This window comes from Hyperolius riggenbachi, chromosome 6, assembly GCF_040937935.1.
Source record: "Hyperolius riggenbachi isolate aHypRig1 chromosome 6, aHypRig1.pri, whole genome shotgun sequence".
Taxonomy (NCBI): domain Eukaryota; kingdom Metazoa; phylum Chordata; class Amphibia; order Anura; family Hyperoliidae; genus Hyperolius; species Hyperolius riggenbachi.
The window spans coordinates 287513269-287533216 of record NC_090651.1 but is presented as its reverse complement, the minus strand read 5'-3'; the positions used below and the strand labels follow the sequence as shown (position 1 = coordinate 287533216).

General features: G+C 42.3%; 1 protein-coding gene across 2 annotated transcripts in view; it reads left to right on the top strand.

Annotated features, from left to right (window-relative positions):
• Window positions 1–19948, top strand: part of TRIM29 (tripartite motif containing 29) — a 95594-nt gene that overhangs the window by 28902 nt on the left and 46744 nt on the right. For both annotated transcript variants that reach the window (XM_068240990.1, XM_068240991.1), the window contains exon 3: window positions 16144–16377. In XM_068240990.1, the coding sequence (XP_068097091.1) occupies window positions 16144–16377 (234 nt within the window). The remainder of the gene's footprint in view (window positions 1–16143; window positions 16378–19948) is intronic.

Genomic DNA, 19948 nt, shown 5'->3' with positions numbered 1-19948 from the left:
GTGGGGGTGGGGCTATAGGGGCAGCTGCTCTTCCCCTCTTCTGCAGAGTAGCGCAGTGGAGCAGTTTATTATTTACCTGCTCCAGTGCTTCTTCGGGTCTCCTCTGATTTTCCTGACAGCCACAGCTCTAGGCTCCAAATGTATATCACTTGATGTGGAGCTGGAGTTGTGCAGACATGGCGTGTGGCTCCCAGGAAGAACAGAAGAGGCCTGGCGCAGTGCTGGAGCAGGTAAATATTAAAGTGCTCCACTGCACTACCCTGCATTGTAGTAAAAGGTGTGTGTGGGGGTGTATGTGTTTTACCAGCCACAGGGGTGATTTAGATCTAAGGATCCCCATGCTAATTTCACAGGGGGGTTGTTGCTGTGCCCTTACTCAAAGTACCAATGCTTCAACCAGAAACTGTTACTCCTTGGAGGGGAAGGCAGTGTACAGTTGTTCTTTTACTGCTAACATTGATTCACATTTAAAGTTCTTGAGGCCCACAAAAAATGGCAAGGAAGGCTGGATTTGGCCCACAGTCCTTGAGTTTGACACCCGTGGTCCAGCCACGGATTATATTAGGACTGTCTGCATATGGCCAGCACAAAGGATTGTCGTGGCAGGATATCTAGACTGCTCTAGGTAAATCAACACAACAAAGGAACTTTGAAAATAGAAAGATCTTTTGTGATCACTAACCTGTCAAGTGCTGTGGGCTTTCTTAAATAGTCTGCAGTCAATAAGGCTCAGTCCGCCTTGGAGCCAGATCACAAAGGGCCAGCTGGAGCGGATAGCGCAATATCCACTCTGGTGGTCCATTGAAGTCCTTGTAGAGTTCAGAATGGATGTGTTTTCCACCATAGGCTTTTATGAGAAATGCATCCGCTTATGCAAAAAAATTGTGCAGCTTGGGACTTTACGTATTTAGCCTGTATCCGATCCAATGGATCTGTTGCAAATGGATATGTGTAAAAACATGGTATCCTTTGATATATCTGTTTGAGAGAAAGTTTCATGTGCAGTTTCAATATCAGACAGCAGATGGCATGGGCTAGTGATCATAGTGATGCACTGTAAAGCCCCTTTATGCCCCCCTCCCCCATGAAAGCTTTTGTTTGTTCTCTGCTAATGTGTGGAATAACATATTTATATCAGTCCTCAACTGCCTGAAATTTCTGAAGTCGGGCAGGCCTTGGAAGTAAGGTAAAGGTAAAAAAAAAAACCTCTGCTAAACTTTTAACTGTAAAAAGAAGAGGTAAAACTGAAGGTTTTATTTTATAATGAGCCACATTATAGACATACATTTTGAATGTCTTATTGAAGTGTCCTGGATGCTAAAAATGGAGCTTGGTTCACTTTAAAGGTGTTAGCTCAGGGGCTATCATCCAAATGATGCATCATTAGCAATCACTGACCTGTAATAGGCATACGGGTAGCCAGAAATGTAAGGGCTCTTGACTTTCAGCTTATTCCAGTTCAGACAACACAGTGATGGGATTTACCTGCGTGATAAATTGGGCTCTTTGTGCTTCGTTGCACATTGCAGCAGCTTGCAAAGGAAACTGTGCTTCATCTTAGTAAGAATTCTATTTTTTTGAGAGAAATATAGTTCACTGATTTTTAGATGTAGACCCTTAATTAGTGACAGTAGGAACAAAAGTGGGGAAGCTCTTACAATACTGAAAAGTTTCAGCTACCAGGCTAAGCATCGAAACAACAACAAAGACGCCATCAAGGTGTTAGATGGGATTGACTGTATTTTTCAACCAGCCACAAATCTCACAAACGAAAAATGTCTCTGTTGGATCCTTCATGCTGCAGGTTTCTTGGATCAGAAACACGAAAGCTTATGATATATACAGGTAATTCCTCTGTCAAAGACACAATGCCTGCTTGCTTTTATTGACATAGCCCTCTCCAGCCATGATTCATGTTGCTCATTCTTTTGCCTGCTAAAAATGCCAGTCAGACATCCAGCTAGCTAGAAAGCAGCATTTCTCCAACAGTCAGCATAGCCTCTAATGATTGTGCTGGCGAGTTGGGAATTGCCCATGTGCCATATCCCTTACTAGAACAATGTTTATATTAAGATGGCTGCCTGCTGCGACTTAACTGGTAACTAAGAGCTAAGAGTAACAACACTCTCTACGAACGGATACGATGGTTTTCACGGCTTTTATATCTGATCTTTGTCAGGGTTTTTCAACCAGTGGTACTTTGCTGTTTGCCAGGTGGTGCACGCCGTGTTTGCATGTCTGCCGCTTGTCTTGGTCCCGTCCTGGCTCCACAAATTTCGACTTTCCCCTCACTCGCTCCTCACGGGACAGACCTCAGAGCAGTGGTGAAGAGGCAGCCAGGTGAACGGTGCACAGTTTACATATACTTCAAATACAGGATGTGACATCACTGCTCACTTCCTGCATTTAAAGTATGTAGACCATCACTGTGTACCGTTCACCTGGCTATTTCTTCACTGCATCTAGGGTACCGCTCAGGGGCGTAGCAATAGCCATAGCAACCATAGCATCTGCTATGGGGCCCTGGAGCATAGGGGCCCAGGTGGTACTTAATATATTCATCATTCATTTTTTAAAGTTCTCCACCCTCTGACTTTGTCTTAGTGCCCATGAACCATGTGCAGTTTTGATTGCATGACAATGTAAATTGCCCTATTAACAGGGCAGGTGGCATTGCTTAGGAGTGCCTCCATCTGAGGGCCCCATGAAAGCTTTGCTATGGGGCCCCATGATCTATAGCTACGCCACTGTTACCGCTGATCTGAGGTCTGAACTATAGTGCATGATAGCACAGGGAGAATTACTTGAAAATTTTCATGCATTAAAAGTGTTACAATTTGTGAAAAGGCTTAAACGACGCACATTGCCTGGCTGTCCTACTGATCCTCAGCCTTTAATACCTCCAGCCATATACCCTGAACAAGCATGCAAATCAGGTGCTCTGATTGATGTCTCACTGGATTAGATGCATGCTTGTTTTAGGTGTGTGATTCAGACACTACTGTTGCATGAAGGTTTTGCAGGACACCAGGTAACCGGTATTGTTTAAAAGGAAGTAAGTATGACAGCCTCCATATCCCTCTCAGTTCAGGTGCCCTTTAAAAGATTTTATGAGTAACCTCTTTTTGCTCCAGGTTAGCCTGTAAGACTCAGTTCACTAGAAAAACAAATGTCAGCCTGCTACGCCAAGACATACCAGCTATCTGAGGTGGAGATCAGCAGGTTATGTGGAAATACATACAGTATATCAGAGGTGGCCATCACACTGTCAAGCCCTGAAGGCTAAAGACTCTTCCTTCTTTAGATATAATCATCTCTTTAAAGAATGTTGGTTGCTGTTCCAAGAAATCGTGCTTCAGGAGTGTAGTCCCTGGATCAGCCTGGCTGAGAAGGATCTGGATCCTAAGGCTTCCCCCTCCCAATTTAAGCATCAAAAACACTTCATTGCAAACCACCTTAGGCCCCTTGCGCACTGGGCGTGTTGCCTTGCTCCGCGGTACTCTCCTCCGCCGCAGCTCGACGCAAGGGAGATGGAAGTAAATGGAGGCTTGCACTGTTCACACTATGTTATGCGGTGGAAGTATCGAAATCGCTGCAGCCTGCAATCCAAAAGCAACGTTGGCAGCACATTGCTGCATGAACCGGTCCGTGCCTACCATATGGATCATGCAGTAATGCAAGTCAATGGGTGACACAGGGAGTGTGGAGTCAGTGGGCAACGTGGCTTGCATGCGACAGTGATGTACTTCCTGCCTGGCAGGCAGGGAATACCTCACTAGCCAAATTTATTGTTGTGACAGCACTATACATCTTCTCCAGATCTCTAAATCTTCTAGTCGAAAATCAATGTCCAATAATTGCTCCACAGTTAAACAACAACCGATAATTATACGTGATAATTTAAGGCAAGAGCTGCTAATTAACATTGATGGGGGCAAAAATTATGGTTTAAGGTAATATGTTATGGGTAGCCCCCATTTCTGGTTCAGTGCCCAATAACCGATAATTAACAATGGCGGCAATGGCAGCGCCCAAATCATCCACTAGCCGCATGCACCCAAATTCTCTGCTTCTCTTGAAAGGGCCTAATATGTGTCCTCATGTATTTGATGAAGAAGTGAAGAAAAGCTGAGCCAAATTATAAGAAGAATATCATTAATTTGCTTTCCATCTGATTTGGCAAAGCATTGTGTTCTGTCTGCCAACATATTTCCTTCACAGTAATATCTGCAGTAAATCCCCTCTATGAGATGTATAGTTACAGGTGAACACAAAACAATAATTGCTATGGTGTTTGTTTTCCATTGGATCATGAGCCGTACTTAGTTTATCCTGTTACAGGACCAGTAAAACTGGACTCGTGACGTCTGCGAAGTGCTTAAAACATTTGACATTTTGCAATGCTGCCACCAAGCCTATTTTTCATGATTATTGTTGTCTTTTGAGGCTAAATAGGACTGTAATGTTGAAAGCTGACTGTATTCTTCTATGGGAATTATTCTCAAAGTTTTATAGTCCATAGACCACACCTGTTCGCATGTTAAGTGGAACTCAGTCAAGGTGTCCATTCGTGGCTGCCTCATCCGAGAATCAAGCATATCTACAGATGTCTCCTGAGCTTGTTTAAACTGTACATGACCGCCCCACGCCAATGGGCGTGGCTGCGGCAGCCCCAGGATCGCCTAATGCCAATTGGCGTCAAGTCCTGGGGCTGCAGTTTGCAGATTGCAGATCGTGCGCAGGCTGTGCGTGCATCTCCTGCTTGGGGGCGGAACTCTGCCCCGCCTTCAGTCTCCGAGAGCCGATTGCCGCTCGGGAGACTATTAGATGGCGAAACCGCCATCTTTACTGTTAGTACAGCGCTGCAATCGGCAGCAGCGCTGTACTGGGGACATCTGTGCAACACGGCTGTCCCCCGGGGGACAAGGGAGTGATCGGCTCTATGACAGCCGATCGCCAGGATTGGCTGGCTGGAGGGGGGCTGGGGGGGGGGGGGGAGAGGGGATTGAGAAATAAATAAATAAAAAAAATAGTGAAAAATATTGAAAAACATACATAAATATTTATATAAAAAAGTAAACAACTTGGGGGCGATCAGACCCCACCAACAGAGAGCTCTGCTGGTGGGGGGAAAAGGGGTGGGCGGAAATCACTCATGTGCTGTGTTGTGCGGCCCTGCAGCTTGGCCTTAAAGCTACAGTGGCCATTTTATTAAAAATGTGCCTGGTCTTTAGGGGGGTTTACCACTGTGGTTCTCAAGTGGTTAAATGTCCTGTATGCCTAAATCTTTAAGGTGTACCTAAGGTGATATAAAAAAAATGAGATACTTACCAGTACCTAAGAAGAGGGGAGCGTCTGGATCCTCCAGGGGCTTCCCACATTGCCCCACCCACCGTTGCCACCAGCGGACTCCCGAAACATATCAGAAAAGAGCTTGTCAGATATGTTTTCCTTTCTGCGCTTCCACTGTGTATGAGCATGGCATCTGTACAGTGCTTGGCCCCGAGTCCTGGTACTGATCCCTCTAGGCAACAACAGAGGTGTGTGCGCACCTTAAGCCCCTTTTTATACCTAAGCAGAGCGGTTATCGCACGACAGGGGAGCCGCACAGCGGAAATCAGTCTTCACATGACCCTGCACCACGGTGGATGGACAGGGTCATATGCATTCCGCCGCCCCTTCGTGGGTAGGAAGTACATCGCTGGGATTCCTGTCAGTCCACGCATGCACTCCCGTCTTTCACACTTGCTGTGTCGCCCATTGACTTGCATTGCTGCATAATCCAAGCGATAGGCATGGATCATGCCACAACGTGCTGCAGGTTTTGCGTTTGGATACTTTCGGCGATCTGCACACTGTGAAGTGTGCAAGTCTCCATAGACTTGCATGGCCCTTGCAGGGGGGTTTGGTGATGAAGCGTAACACAGTGCGATGCAGCGCGGTAGTGTAAAAGGGGCTCTAACCAATCACTGGTTTGGAGGTCTAAATATATCTACTTCTTATCTCACATAATTAGCGTGGTTAAAAATGTTCATTAAGTTCAACCAAGAAAAGAATAAAACAATATTTTGAATTTTCAAGGCAATAAACCCTTGAGAATAGGGGGGGGGGGGGGCAATTTGCATTAAAATGTCAAATAACATAATAATAATTATTAATTAATTACCCCCTTTTTGAAAGGGCTGTGAAGGAAGTATGCTGAGCAACGCAAACTCCATTCAAATCTCTACCAGGCGGTTTAGTTACATTATACTTAGATGTATCTGGAGACTAAAATGTAAACATTCTGTTGCAAGCTCAACAAATGTTTCCCTTAATCTTTGCAGGCTCTCAGCTGCAGAGCCTTTGTTTTGTTGACATAGAAGCTCTGTGAATAGCTAAAATCATATTACATCAAATAAATAATTTATAAAGTAACCAACCTGTTCAGAAAACCAATCACTGATCACTTCCTGCCTGACAGATTGTCAATGCTTTAGGCTGCAATCTTCTTAGAGAGATTCAGTTTGTGCACCCCAGAAGTCTGAATAGTGGGCTGACACAATCCATGCAGCACCAACACCACATGCAGAACCTGAAACAGACCCCCAATGCTCAGTACCTTTAGTGATATAATCAACATGTCAAGATGGAAGTTTTAGCTGTAGAAGCTGAAGCCTCACTTGAACTTCACACAAAATGGTATTGTATTAGCACTCTATTAGATGGCAGTTATAAACCTGTACCGGGAGATGTCTGGAGACGGGATTTAACCACTTTAAAGTACAAATTTAAATAGCATGACTATTCAAAATGTGAAAACAAGTTTAACAGACACAACAATTACCCCATATAAATAGTATTGTTCAGTAATTGGATTCTGTCAGCTCTCTGTCAGTTAGACACTCCACCTACCACGCCCACTGTCAAGTACAAAACAGAAAAAAATCATTATCTTCATCTCAGTCTCCACCAGTTCCTAAGCATGCTGCTTCTTCTGAGAACAAAAGGGGAACGAGTGATGATGGAGGCTTGAAGGTTTCTTCCAAACTCACAGTCTAACTGCAGGTAGACGGTTGCCTAGTCCTGTTTAGTCATTCAGAGAGAGAGATTGTTTTGCTTGTAAATTTAATTTAAAAAATGTATGACTTTCAGGCCGGTTTTAAACCTGGTAAGTGTGTTTGCTGTGCGATGCTCCGCCCCATCACATCACAAAGCACAAATCGTTATTCATATGACCCTGCGGCAGAGTATGTCGTCAGGGTCATTTGCATAGTACCGCCCCCCTCGCATGTCCTTCGCCACCCCTCGCTCAGTGATGTACTCACTGTTGGACAGGAAGTACGTCACTGGGATTCCCGTGTTCAGCATCGTATTTGCATTGTTCCGCGCATGCATGCCCCACCCCCGACATCATTAAATTTATGCATCACCCATTGACTTACATTGCTTCTAAACTTATGTTTAGGGGACCTAATAGCCTTGGGAGAAGGAAGGGGGAGGCAGAATCACAGCACTTGGTAAGGAAGACATAATGGTAATACTACACAATGGGCATTATTCACAAAGCTTTTTCACCTGTTTTCCTCTGTTTTCACTTTATCTATGTTACCTTTTTAAGCTCCCAAAGAGAAAAAATGTAATATAATTAAACAGACTCCGAGCACCTCTCATGGGCATGCCTTTAAGACAGACAACTTCCAACAAAGTCGTGCTATGACCCCTCTGGAGGAACCTATTGCAATGGCCATGCATGTCACTTCCTCTTCCTGCTTCATTCAGTGATGCACTTCTCTGACAGAGAAGACAGTGGTGACCCAGAAGTTATAACATAGCCAAGATGGCAGCCACAATTTTTAAATTGAAATCGAATGAAAACTATTTGGTGTAGAACGGCGATTCAAAGGCATCAAATGAAAGAGGAGAGCACAAGCTACAGAAAGGTATGCATCTTTAAGTACTTTGCAGTACTTTACAGTACTGGTTGGAGTCTTAAAGGCATGCCCATGAGAGGTGCTCGAAGTCCCTTTAAGATAAGCTAAGTAATATTGAAATGAAGTTAATCAGGAACATTTTACTTTCAGCAATTATTTTTTTTTTCTTGTAAGTGTGCAGAAAGGTTATTTTTATCAATTAGGTGATAAATAAGTCATTAATGAGACGTTTTGTGAATAGAGCCCTATGAGTAATAATAGGGCAGTGACTACCCCAGTGGTCTATGCTGACCTGACAGCATTTAATTACCAGCAATGCAGGTGATCTCTGGAATAAATAGGCAACGGACAGCAGTGAAATGTCACTGTGATCCATGCATCATGCTCAGCACCTGATTGGATGCTTGACATCAGGGCAACACATCTTTATTGCACATTTGCTTCAGTAAAACAACCTGCACTATTGGTACATTCAGTTAATCTGATGAATAAAAAATCTTCCAGATCAGTCTCAGTGAATGACCAGAATGACCTAATCTACCCCCAGTGGTGCACTGTGGAGCTAATACCAGCAGTCATGTCTGCACACTAATATCTGGCAAGACAAAGGCCTCGATTCACTAAGATCATGCTAGAGATAATAAAGCAAGAGAAAACTTACCTCCACACGTGAGAGAGTTATCTTACCTCTTCATTCCTTAAGTTACCTCTCCTGTAATTAATTTACCTCCTCTGTAGTTAATTTACCTCCTCTGTAGTTAATTTACCTCCTCTGTAGTTATTTTCACACGCAGTTAATTAACAGCCTGTCTTTAACTCTGGAGTTATTTTAAGGATTGGAGAGTTAATTTAAAGACAGAAGAGTTAACTTTAGGCTTGCCTGAGGTAAAATGTTTCCTGAATACTACATGCCTTATCACCATGGTAACAGAGTTATTAAAGACAGGAGATAAGCTTAGTGAATTGAGGCCATAGTGTTTTTCCCTCGCAGCGCAGTTATAAAAATCCCAGGCAACATTATCACTGCAGGGAAATAATCAGTCTGTATAGTCCTAAATCACTGGATATTTTCCACACAACCTACGTAGCAAGCTAAGAGATAACATATGACCTTACCTGGCTTAGCAGTCATGCATTGGTGATGTGGCAAAAAAATCTACAGGTGCCTTTCATGCATAGCTAGGAAGTAGGAACACACATTAAATGTATTACAGTATTATGGAAGAAAGTGGGTGGGGTTTAAATTTACAGAGCTAGCGGGAACACATAATTATATTAAAAGTATGGCTTGATAAAATAATTACTTCAGGACAATTCACTTTTAATTATTCATCTATCAACATATCATAAATAATTAGCACAATATTTATATGGATCCTTGCAAAGCACAATAAAACACTAATTATTCTGGAAAGATTTGTGGTCCCATCCATTTACATTCTAATAGTTTTGTACTTTCTGGCATGTCAATGCCAAATGCCATTAATAACTTTCAATTTTAAGTGTTACTGTGAGGAAAAAAGTTAAAAGATAGTAACTAGAGATGTTAGGGGATTTAGAGAGGGCTTGGGTTCAGTGAGGGCTCACCCCTGCAAGATCCCCTAGCACCCCATACCCACCTTTGCATTGCTGATTTTGACATGTCTGTACCTTTTCTGCATGTCTGAAATCAGGGCTGCCTTCTGAGCAGTACAGGTAGACTGCAGTATGGGGCCTGTAAAGAGTCTGGGGCCCAAACAGTTGCAGTGCCACATGGGCCTCAGCTCGCAATGATTGCTTCCTGCTTCTGCAAATATGTGGCAATGCAGGGGAGAGCATGTGACAGTCGAACCCAGCTCAGTGCAATGTGTGTGGCTTAGATCCCCGACTACTTCAGATCTCCAACTACTGCACAGAGCCAGAACAAGGTCGTTCAGCACTCACGGCTGAGACACCAAAGTGCACCTTTCCATCTCCCTCCCCAGCCGTCACACACTGATTGCTATTAGACTAAGAGCCGCCTCAGGGCCTCCAACCCCCCAACACCTTAATCTCTAGTTATCTGGCTTGCAGTCACTGCCAGGTACTCCCCTTTTCGTATTTCTCTTTGCTTCAAACACAGTAGGGGAATGATAGCCGAGTGAGTTGTATGCCCCCTCCTACACTGAGCCCTGAGGCTGGAGCCTCTCTCGCCTCTGCCTCGGGCCTGGCCCTGCTGCTGCATCACTAGAAAGATCTGTCGTTCAAACCTTCCTGACAAATCTCACGTGTGTACCCAGCTTTAGTATATGGTTTTAATCCTGCATTTTATCTTCAGGGAACTCTGCATTGGCACATTTGTAGTAAAATGTATTTCATTACACTGCATTTGCAGCCGTGTATCTGTAAGGGCACATTCACATTGAAAACACTGAAAAAGGAAAATCAATAGTACTGACTGAGGCTTATTAGCAGGAGGTGACCTGCAGTTGCTAGTCATTTTGCTGGTGTGGGCACTGGGCAGGCATTTTTCATTGACTCCTATGAAGGTCAAATCATTACCAAATGTTTGCAGCAGGATATTTAGCAAAGCCATCCAATGCCCTGATTATACAGTAAACATGTTTCTCTGCGAGCTATAGAGTTTACATTGTTCTACCACATAGCTGGATGTACAAATTGCCGCAGGTTCCAGGAATCAATTGAAATGCTAAAAAACAAAAACATATTGTTAGTGTCCTGTGGTCACTATAGTTCAAGAGGAAAGGGTCTTGATGTAAGCATGGGCGTAGCAATCACCCCTGCGACCCCCGCCTTTGCAGGGGGGCCCAGAGGCTCCTCCACCCTTTACCAAACCACAAGTGCAGCCAATTAGCAAGGAAACCTCCCCATTCGCTCACAAAAAACGTCCCTGCGATGCAGAGTAGCCAGTAGCAGGATGTCTGTAATTTTTTTCCTGCTTCTAGATGCTACTTTACAGCAGAACACTCTCTGCTGCCATTCGCTGGCTCACAATCACGTGACCCTCATGAGGTTAGGGGATCAAGGGGCCCCATGCTCTCATTTTTGCAGGGGGGGCCCTATTAAGTCTAGCTAAGGTTGTAAGGTGTGGCCCACAGACACGTTGTTTGAAGACGCTGGAAATCTTAAATACATTTATGTAACCAATTTTATCAACCTTCTATGGTTTCGGTGATCCTTGTAGGGACCTTGTACTCAGGAATACCTAGGTAAACAAAGAGACCAGGTGCCCAATGGTGTAGTATTGTTAATATATGGAAAGTTGTAAGCATATGCAGTTATATTCACAAGAGTGGGCTGCAGATCTCTGCAATCATAGTATAAGCCAGCGGGAAATTAACCGTCCCCACATTGGATGGCTTTGCCTCTGACCAGAGGCGCCCGTATCCTATTTACCTTGCTTCAAGGCACTGTGTATTGACCTGAGGAAGCGGGCTACTACCTTTAAAACGCATTGGTGTTTTGAGTAAATACTTTTCCAGTACTATTGGTGTTGTTGTCGTCAGGAGGCAAGAGATTAACGTTCATTTCTATTTTAACTATTAGAAGTTTATGTATATTTTTACACCTGGGCGCCTCCATCCTTATGAGTACACTGTGAGACTAAACGGACTCTTCTTAGTATATCTCTGTTGATATACTAGTAGCATTTGCAAAAAGTGAGTATAGGTTTACCCGCTGCTCCTCACTCATTTTGCAATGTAAATATTGTCAGAGATAAGCTTGCAAAATCAAAATCAGTAATACTAGTTCTAACACTGCATGATGGATCAGAGTCTTGTTTTAAGTTATAGTTTGCACACTTCAAGTACAGGAGCACAAACACTTTAAAGGACAACTGAAGAGAGAGGGAAAAGGAGGCTGCCATACTTATACCAGTTGCCTGTCTGTCTTGCTAATCCTCTGCCTCTAATGCTTTTAGCCATAGACCTTGAACAAGCATGCAGCAGATCAGGTATTGCTGACATTATTGTCAGATCTGCCAAGATTAGCTGCATGCTTGTTTCTCATGTTGTTCAGACACTACTGCAGCCAAATAGACTGCCAGACAACTGGTATTGTTTAAAAGGAAATAAATATGGCAGCCTCCATATATCTCTCACTTCATTTGTCCTTTAAATCACACCTGAAGCAAGATAAAAGTAAAAAATCCCTACCTCCCTACCTGCGCCACTACCGCAGGTTAGCAGTGTGAAGGAAAGGAGGGAAAAGTTTGTGGATAGTTTGTAGTTTGTAGTTAGAAGAGTATGGAAGTATGTATTTAGAAGAGTATGGAGGCTGCCATCTTTATTCCCTGTTATAAAAATGTCAGTTAACGAACGAGTGTGTGGATTAGAGATTCTGACTCATGACTGACTTAGCTGCTTGTTTGTTTTATTTTATGACAGACAGTACTGAAGCCAAAGGATTAGTGGGACAGCCAAGTAACTGGCCTTTGAAAAAGCTAACGAGCGTGGCAGTCTCCATACACATCTCACATCACTACAGGTTTCCTGTAACCAGAACATACATGTAGAGATAAGAGATCTAAATTGCACTTAAAGAGAACCTGACATGAGCAATGTTCCAGGTTTTAGGTACAAACTAACATTAATAGGTATTACTTTTACAAGACTTTGTTTTTTTCTACCTACATAGGTACAAACTATGATATTTTCTGGCAGATTTACTGTCAGATCGATTATTTCCAACATGTCCGATCTGATTTCCGATTATTTTCTGTTTACCTCTATCAGAAATTGATCGGAAAACTATCGGAAATTAGATCGGACATGTTGGAAATAATCGATCTGACAGTAAATCTGCCAGAAAATCTCATAGTGTGTAGCTAGCATTATACTTACCTGGGGCTTACTCCACCAGTTTGCTCGGGTTCTTCGATGTCTCCCTGGCCGCTCCTGTCCCCGCAGGATGACACAGTACTGTGGCCCAGTTGCGCTGTGTCAGGCATGCTCGGCCCGGCAGTGCACTCCCTCGTCACGTTCCCGTGGCCCCAGATAGCGACGAGCCACAGTACCGGGCCATTCTGCAAGGGATAAGAGCGGCCTGGGGAGACGCCGAGGGACAGTGCAGCCTCAAGGGAGCTGGATGAATCCCCAGGTAAGTATAAAACCTGTGACATTGTTCATCTCAGATACCCTAAACTCTGTAAGAAATCTGCCCATTCATAATTGTAGCTAAATTGTCCTAATCTGGCTTCTCAGCACTTTAAATAAATTGCAGATTATACAGAGGACAGTATGTCCTTGTATGACTTCAACCAGCAGCTGAATCCCTGGGTTGCATTTTCAAAAATCTGCCAGCTTTGAAATTTGTTTTTCTCATTTAAGGCATTGCCTTTTTGTTTTATATTCCCTTACGTGAACTGATAACAAACTGCTTCCTTCATAGCACAGTTGTTTATTTACTTTTGTATCGCTGTCAGTAGTGCTTTATTCATACAGTAACTTCTGAAGGACACGTATGTGGCAGGTGGAGCACAACTGGGCACAAGCATGTAGGAGGAGGACAATACAATACGTCTTGTCTAAATTATTAAAGAGAGCAATTCTGACTTTTCCAGTGCTGGTATCAAATAGCCAGTAAGGTTCAGAGGAATTAAAAGAGACACCACCAGAATAAACTGGAGGAGATACTTGAGCTGAACATCGGCAGGAGTGAAAATGTCACGCTTTTGTGAATTGGACCCATTCTCTCATTAAGGAATTGGCCTATTGTATCTGTAATTAGGCCACATTCTTCATTAAAAGTGATTCTTGTCATATAATGTAATTTTTAAAGTTGTGCAAAAGGCCTCCTACTACATGAATAGTACAGAAAGTCCATGCAACCAATTATGTATAATTCAGATATCTGTATTTGAAATGATGTCATTAAAAAAAGGATGTAGAATATTTTGTAAACTAAATGGGAAAGCTTTTTTCTCGTTGGCTGATTTGCCTTATCTTTAACCAGGCCCGGATAGGCACAGATGTCCTGGAACCTTAGACTTCGACCTCCATGAACCTACTAACCCCAGCTGAACCTCAACATAAGAGAGCTGGCTGGCCCAGCAGTCACTTCTCCCTTACTTCCCTTGTCTGTCATAGGGAGCTACAGGTTCCCTAAAGTATTAGGTTGCCAGAGGTACCCTCATTATTGAGTGGCTAGTGGAGTCTCTGAAAGGGGGATCTTGTTAGTTGGAATGGGGAGAGCTGGGTGAGTATCTCTCATTTATGCTCTGCTTGGGACTCTGCATAGGGTAGGAGAAAGGGAAGAACTTGGGGAGGGGAGAGATCTGCCTCTCCATCATTTGGCGCCTGTAGGCATTTGCTTACAGTGTCTTATGGTAAATCCGGACCTGTCTTTAACTGAAGCTCGATCCAGGCGGTTAACCAAAAATTATGACTAAAGGGAACTAGGGATGGTCAATGAATGCGATACAATAATCATGCTTGTAAATGGACCCACCGCATTCCACGTCGGCAAAACTCGATTGCTTCATTTCCAATCTGCAATATTTACATACAAAATTTGCATAATCTTGCATCAACTCTGAATTATTTGCATGTCACTGACCAAGCCTAAAGGGAACATGTAATAGGAAAAGTACCAGACTCTATGTGCTCTACTGCTGCCAACATTATTTAGAAAATGGTAGCTGGTTGGTTGTCATTAAAATTCTCTTACGGTGGCCACTAAGAATACAATTCAGATTAATGAAATCAAACCGATTTTTGGATGAATCCCATCAATCTGATTGGATTGGTTTGTATGTTTTTGTGCATTAGTGGTCCCAAATGGTAATTTCCGATCGTTCATACAAATAATCATTTGTAAATAATCGTTCGGCATATTGTGTCGTTAGTGGGTACCTTTACTCCAATACTTAAAATAATTTAAATACAAAGTGTAACTGAACTCCAGATTGTTTGTGTTTTTAAATGAAAGAAACTTGTATGTTTTGTTATAAGTCAGGTCTACATTTAGAGATTTACTTTGTGTGATGTGTCATTTCTGAGCTATTCCCTTTTCCATCTCCCTCAGTACAGAGCAATACATTCTGTGGCTCTGGCCATCTAGGTAAGATAGCAATGGCCATGAGTAAAATAATGCTATTTTGGTATATAGAACATGGCACAGATGAGATCAAGTGAAGAAGAGTTTAGTTCAAGCTTACTTTAGGGCCCTTCCACACAGAGACTGTTGTATTGCGTCACAATGGACAATATCATTACAATCGCAACACAACGCAATGATGCTCCTATAGGGTTTTACACATTGAATGCGGTGGGTACCGTCGCAGTAATGCATAGCATGCTGTGCATTAACCGCGTAATGCATGTGTTTTCATTGTAATGTATGGTGGCACCGCAGCGCTAACGCACGTTCCGGTTTTTTGGCTACATTGCGATTTGATTTGACCTCAATGCAAGTGACTCAATCTAAAAGGGCCTTAAACCTAAACAAAAGTTTACTTCACTTGATTCCATTTCCGTTGTGATCTATTTACCTAAGACTTTCTTGGATTCACACTGAGTACGTGCGTTACAATGTGTGTGAACAGCAATAGAGACTGGACATAGACATTAATTCAGAGCCACTATGCAGTGATTTAGAAGAACGTGATTTGGTACTGTGCACAGGTGTGAACAGGCCCATAAAATTGTGTGGACAGTGGGCTGACATGCAGAATTATTCTACAATGCTACTGTTTCTATTTTATCAGAGCTACCATTTTGCTTTTAGCTGGTGCAGGTAGGAATTGCTTAATGTGACCTGACTGTTGATGACAGGCCCAGATTTACCTCACAGGAGCCTATAGGCACAGATGTTTTGGCAGCTTAGGCTTCACCCTCCATGGACTTACAAACCCCCACTAATCTGCACCACAAGTGTGCTGGCTGTCCCAGCTGTCACTCCTCCCTTACTTACCTTGCCCATCATAGGTAGCTACAGGTGTCCCTTAGCAGTAGGTGGCTAGAGGTACCCTGAGAATTCAGTAGCTAGTGGTGCCCCAAACTGAAAGGAGACCTCATCAGTGGAACACAGAGAGCTAAGTGAGTAACCCCTCATTTACACTCTGCTAGAGACTCTGCATAGGGAAAGAAGAGAGGGAGGGGAGTGAGCCACCTCTCCATCATCAGGCGCCTGTAGGCATGTGCCTACATTGCCTTATGGTAAATCCGGCTCTGAGTGATGATATATGGATGATGTTTCAAAATGTTTGTGATTCCTGAGCCATCCTAACTGTATCATTTCCTGTTTTCAGAACTTCACAGCCAATCAGAAATCAGCTGTGGACCACAGCTTCAAGGATCTTATAAAAGAACTGCAGAAACAGCAAGAGGAAGTGAAGACCAATCTGGAGCACAAAGAGCGGGGCGCTGTGGACCTCATTGAGCAAATTATAAATGACTTAAAAGTAAAGAAAGAGCAACTCCAGGACAAGCAGCACGATGGAGATAAGCTATTACATACCTCTGATGCTGTACTCTTCTTACAAGTAAGTTCATAAAACGGTACAAAATGTAGGAATGGTGTAATCAGCTAATTATTACGCAAAATTTCACAAACATTTTCGCAATCACGCCTATACATAATTACTAATTGTTAATTCAATGTATTCTGTATTAGCATTCGTAATGTATGGGTAATTTCGTGGCAAATTTGCCATGGAATAGCAAAGCCACCATATATCTTATTGCTAACAAAATTGCTACATATGTTTAGGAGAATAGTGGGTACAAGTTAAAAAAATACGTTTTTTAAAAAGACTGCTCCCTTGGGCCTCAGCTTCCCTTTTCCAAATGTTGCTCCCCATTGGCCACCTTCTCTATCATATGTAACAACCCCTATTTCACATCCAGGTGCCTCCTTGGGCTGCAGCCACCCAGGGCCCAGGCCTTTGTGGATTTTTTAAAGCGGAATATAACCCTGCATTTCAACTTTGCTCTAAAACATTATTTACAGCATATTATATGCAACCAGCATTTTTTTTTACTAGACCAGCATTGGAAGGGTTAAACACAGAGGTTTAAAGTTCTGTGGAGAGATATGCAGAAGTTCAGATAGATACATTTAACTAAATAGAATGTAACAAGTGAGAAATGTTACACACTCTTTGGCTGTCCTCCAGCTCCTTCTCAGTCAGAGAGAGTGAGTCACATTCCACACTTAGATACATTTATGTAAACAAAATGTATCTATGTATGCTTCGGATGCGTCTGCAGTTCTCTCCAGGAACTTTAAAGCTCTGTGTAACCCTTCCAATGCTGGTTTAGTAAAAAAAAATGCTGGTTGCATATAATATACTGTAAATAATGTTTTAGAGCAAAGTTGAAATGCAGGGTTATATTCCGCTTTAAGAAATCCGGCCCTGCGCAGCGCTGTACAGAGTATATATAGTTTATTCTTTAACTGTCCCTCAGACGGGCTCACAGTCTATTCCCTACCATAGCCATATGTCTATGTATGTATTGTGTAGTGTATGTATTGTAGTCTAGGGCCAATATAGGGAGAAGCCAATTAACTTATAAGTATGTTTTCGGGACGTTAGTCCACGCATACACACTGCGACGCACCACACACTGTCGTTCACACTACGTGCATCGCCCATAGACTTCCATTACCCCAAGCACTGTGCATTGAGTAACGCATTGCTGTCCTTGAGTCGGCTCAGATACTTCCGGTGCACTGCAACAGACCGCAATAAGTGTGAAAGTCTCTATAGACTATCATTGCTTTTGCAGTCTCTTGCGGTAAACTATGCAGGTTTAACCTGCAAGTGTAAAAGGGGCCTTAAAGGAACACTAACAAACCAAGAGTTCGAAAATGGCAATGTACAAATAATGTCTAAGTAGCTGTGTAAACATCTCCTACTTTTCATGTTAAATATCAGAGGCAAAAGCTGTAATTCACTGTGTGTAGATTTTAGCTACGTTTGGAATATCGCATTTGCATATGCTCATAAGTTACATTTCCTCTGCTTCCTGCAGCCAGCTCTCATAGACACACCAGCTGCAGTTGCTTAGAGCTTTCTCTCAAACACAGTACAGGGTTAAAGGATGAAGTATAAGGGAATTCCCCTTCCCCTCATGGTTCTCTCTGCTGTCAGAATTGGCAACACTGAAGTGTGAAAGGAATTTGATAACAGTAAATAAAGAGATAAGCATTAAAATGTATACACCCTGTACCTAACAGCACTTCCCAAACTATTCCTATCTCAATTGAAAAAATATGTTAATCGATAGTGTTCCTTTAAGGTAATTAAAAGAAAGTAAAAACATAAAAAGTGTGTGGGAAATAAAGCTGCATGCTTCAAGTCTTTCTTCTGTGCACAGAAAAATGCACTAGGTGTGCATTTCTGAAATCTTGTCTAATAATTAAAGTGGACCCAAATTAAAAATACAAGATTTCAGAAATAAAATCTATTTTCTAAATTATAATAATAAATAGCAGCCTTTTTCAGTTGCATGATGACAAATATAAAATATTTTACATTTATTGGAGGAACCCCTCCCCTTCCTTTCATATTGCCGGGACAGAATCCGGCAAACTGGTGAAGTAGCAGGTGTCCAGCATAGAAGGAATTGCTAATGGCTGCCACCTGTATAACCCTAGTTCTGAAAAGAGAAGGGTGAAAAGCATGCACTGAAATTCTCATAGGCTTGAAGGAGTGTTTATTTAGCTTTGTATGTGTCAGAGTGCTGCAACTAAATATTTTGAATTAAAAAAAATGTTCGGTTTGGGTCCGCTTTAACTGGGACAAGATGGTGGACCAAGTAAACAATCAATATCAAGGAGATATCAGCTAAGTTGCTGGCTGGTTTTGACATCAGTTATGTTTTGGAGATGTATCTTGTGCTTCTCAGAGGGAATTAACAGATGTACACAGAATCACTTACATAGGAGAGGCACACACTTTCTCTTTATTCCCCTTCAAGTCAGCCTTACTTATAAATTATTACAATATCCACCATGCATTTTTCACAAGTATGGGTCCTTTATTTTATTTTTAATAATTATTTGTCAATCAAATGTCAAGCACATGTTCAGTTTCAGCGTTATTTTATGCTTCTGATAGACTGGTAATACATCCACTGTACAGCCAATCCCTGTAGTGCATGTGACCATGTGACTTGAAGTAGATGATAAAATTGCCATGGCAAGCCATTTAAGCAATGTGCGTTACACTAGGAACCCGCGCGTTGTGTACATAATGCAGGTTTCACTATTTGCTCAATGCCCGCTATGAAACCTGTGTAAATACCTGTACAATTGTGGTGCACTGCCTGCCCCTGGCATACCACAGTTTCTTGAATATGCCCCATCTTCAGCAGGTCATGTGCTTTTATTCATTTAATTTTTATGGCATTTGTTGTACCACTGTAAAATCTTATCCAACAGTTTTGAAGGTAAATAATAATTATAATAATAATAATAATGGTACATGTTTTTATGCTGCCTATTGATCCCCATTGATTTTTGGTTTGAAACATGCAAATCAAACCTATGGCTCAATTTTTTTATATTTTCATAAATATTTTTAATATTTTCATAAATATTTTCAGTCATATAGCTTTTTTCTTAGTAACATTGCATTATTCTGTCATATTTGCAGTTTACAAACCACACTCTGTCTTTGAACTGTCCTGCAGTAAAACCTTATCTCAAGGTGTCTTTCACTGTTTCTTGGCTGTTTAAGTGCTTCAGAAAACAGGACTGTATTTGACCCAAGTTGGGTCAAATAGCTCAGAGAAACTCTTCCTGTATTGGAAAACAACACGAGACTATTTTCTTTGCTACTAATGTTCTATTTCTTAGCTGTACTACATATACAATTCATTATCTCATTAGTTTATTTTCGCTTAAGGTTTGCTTTAAAGAGAATCTGTACTGTCCGATTTGTACAATAAAAAACATACCAATCGAGTCACTGGGACCTCCTGGGTCCCTCTTTGCCGTTTCCACCGCTTCCCGCCGCGATCCTGGCTTTTAATCGCCAGTTTTAGGCAGTGTTTACAAACTAAAAACATGGCCGCTAACCAGGAAGTGATGTATGTGTAAATATATAG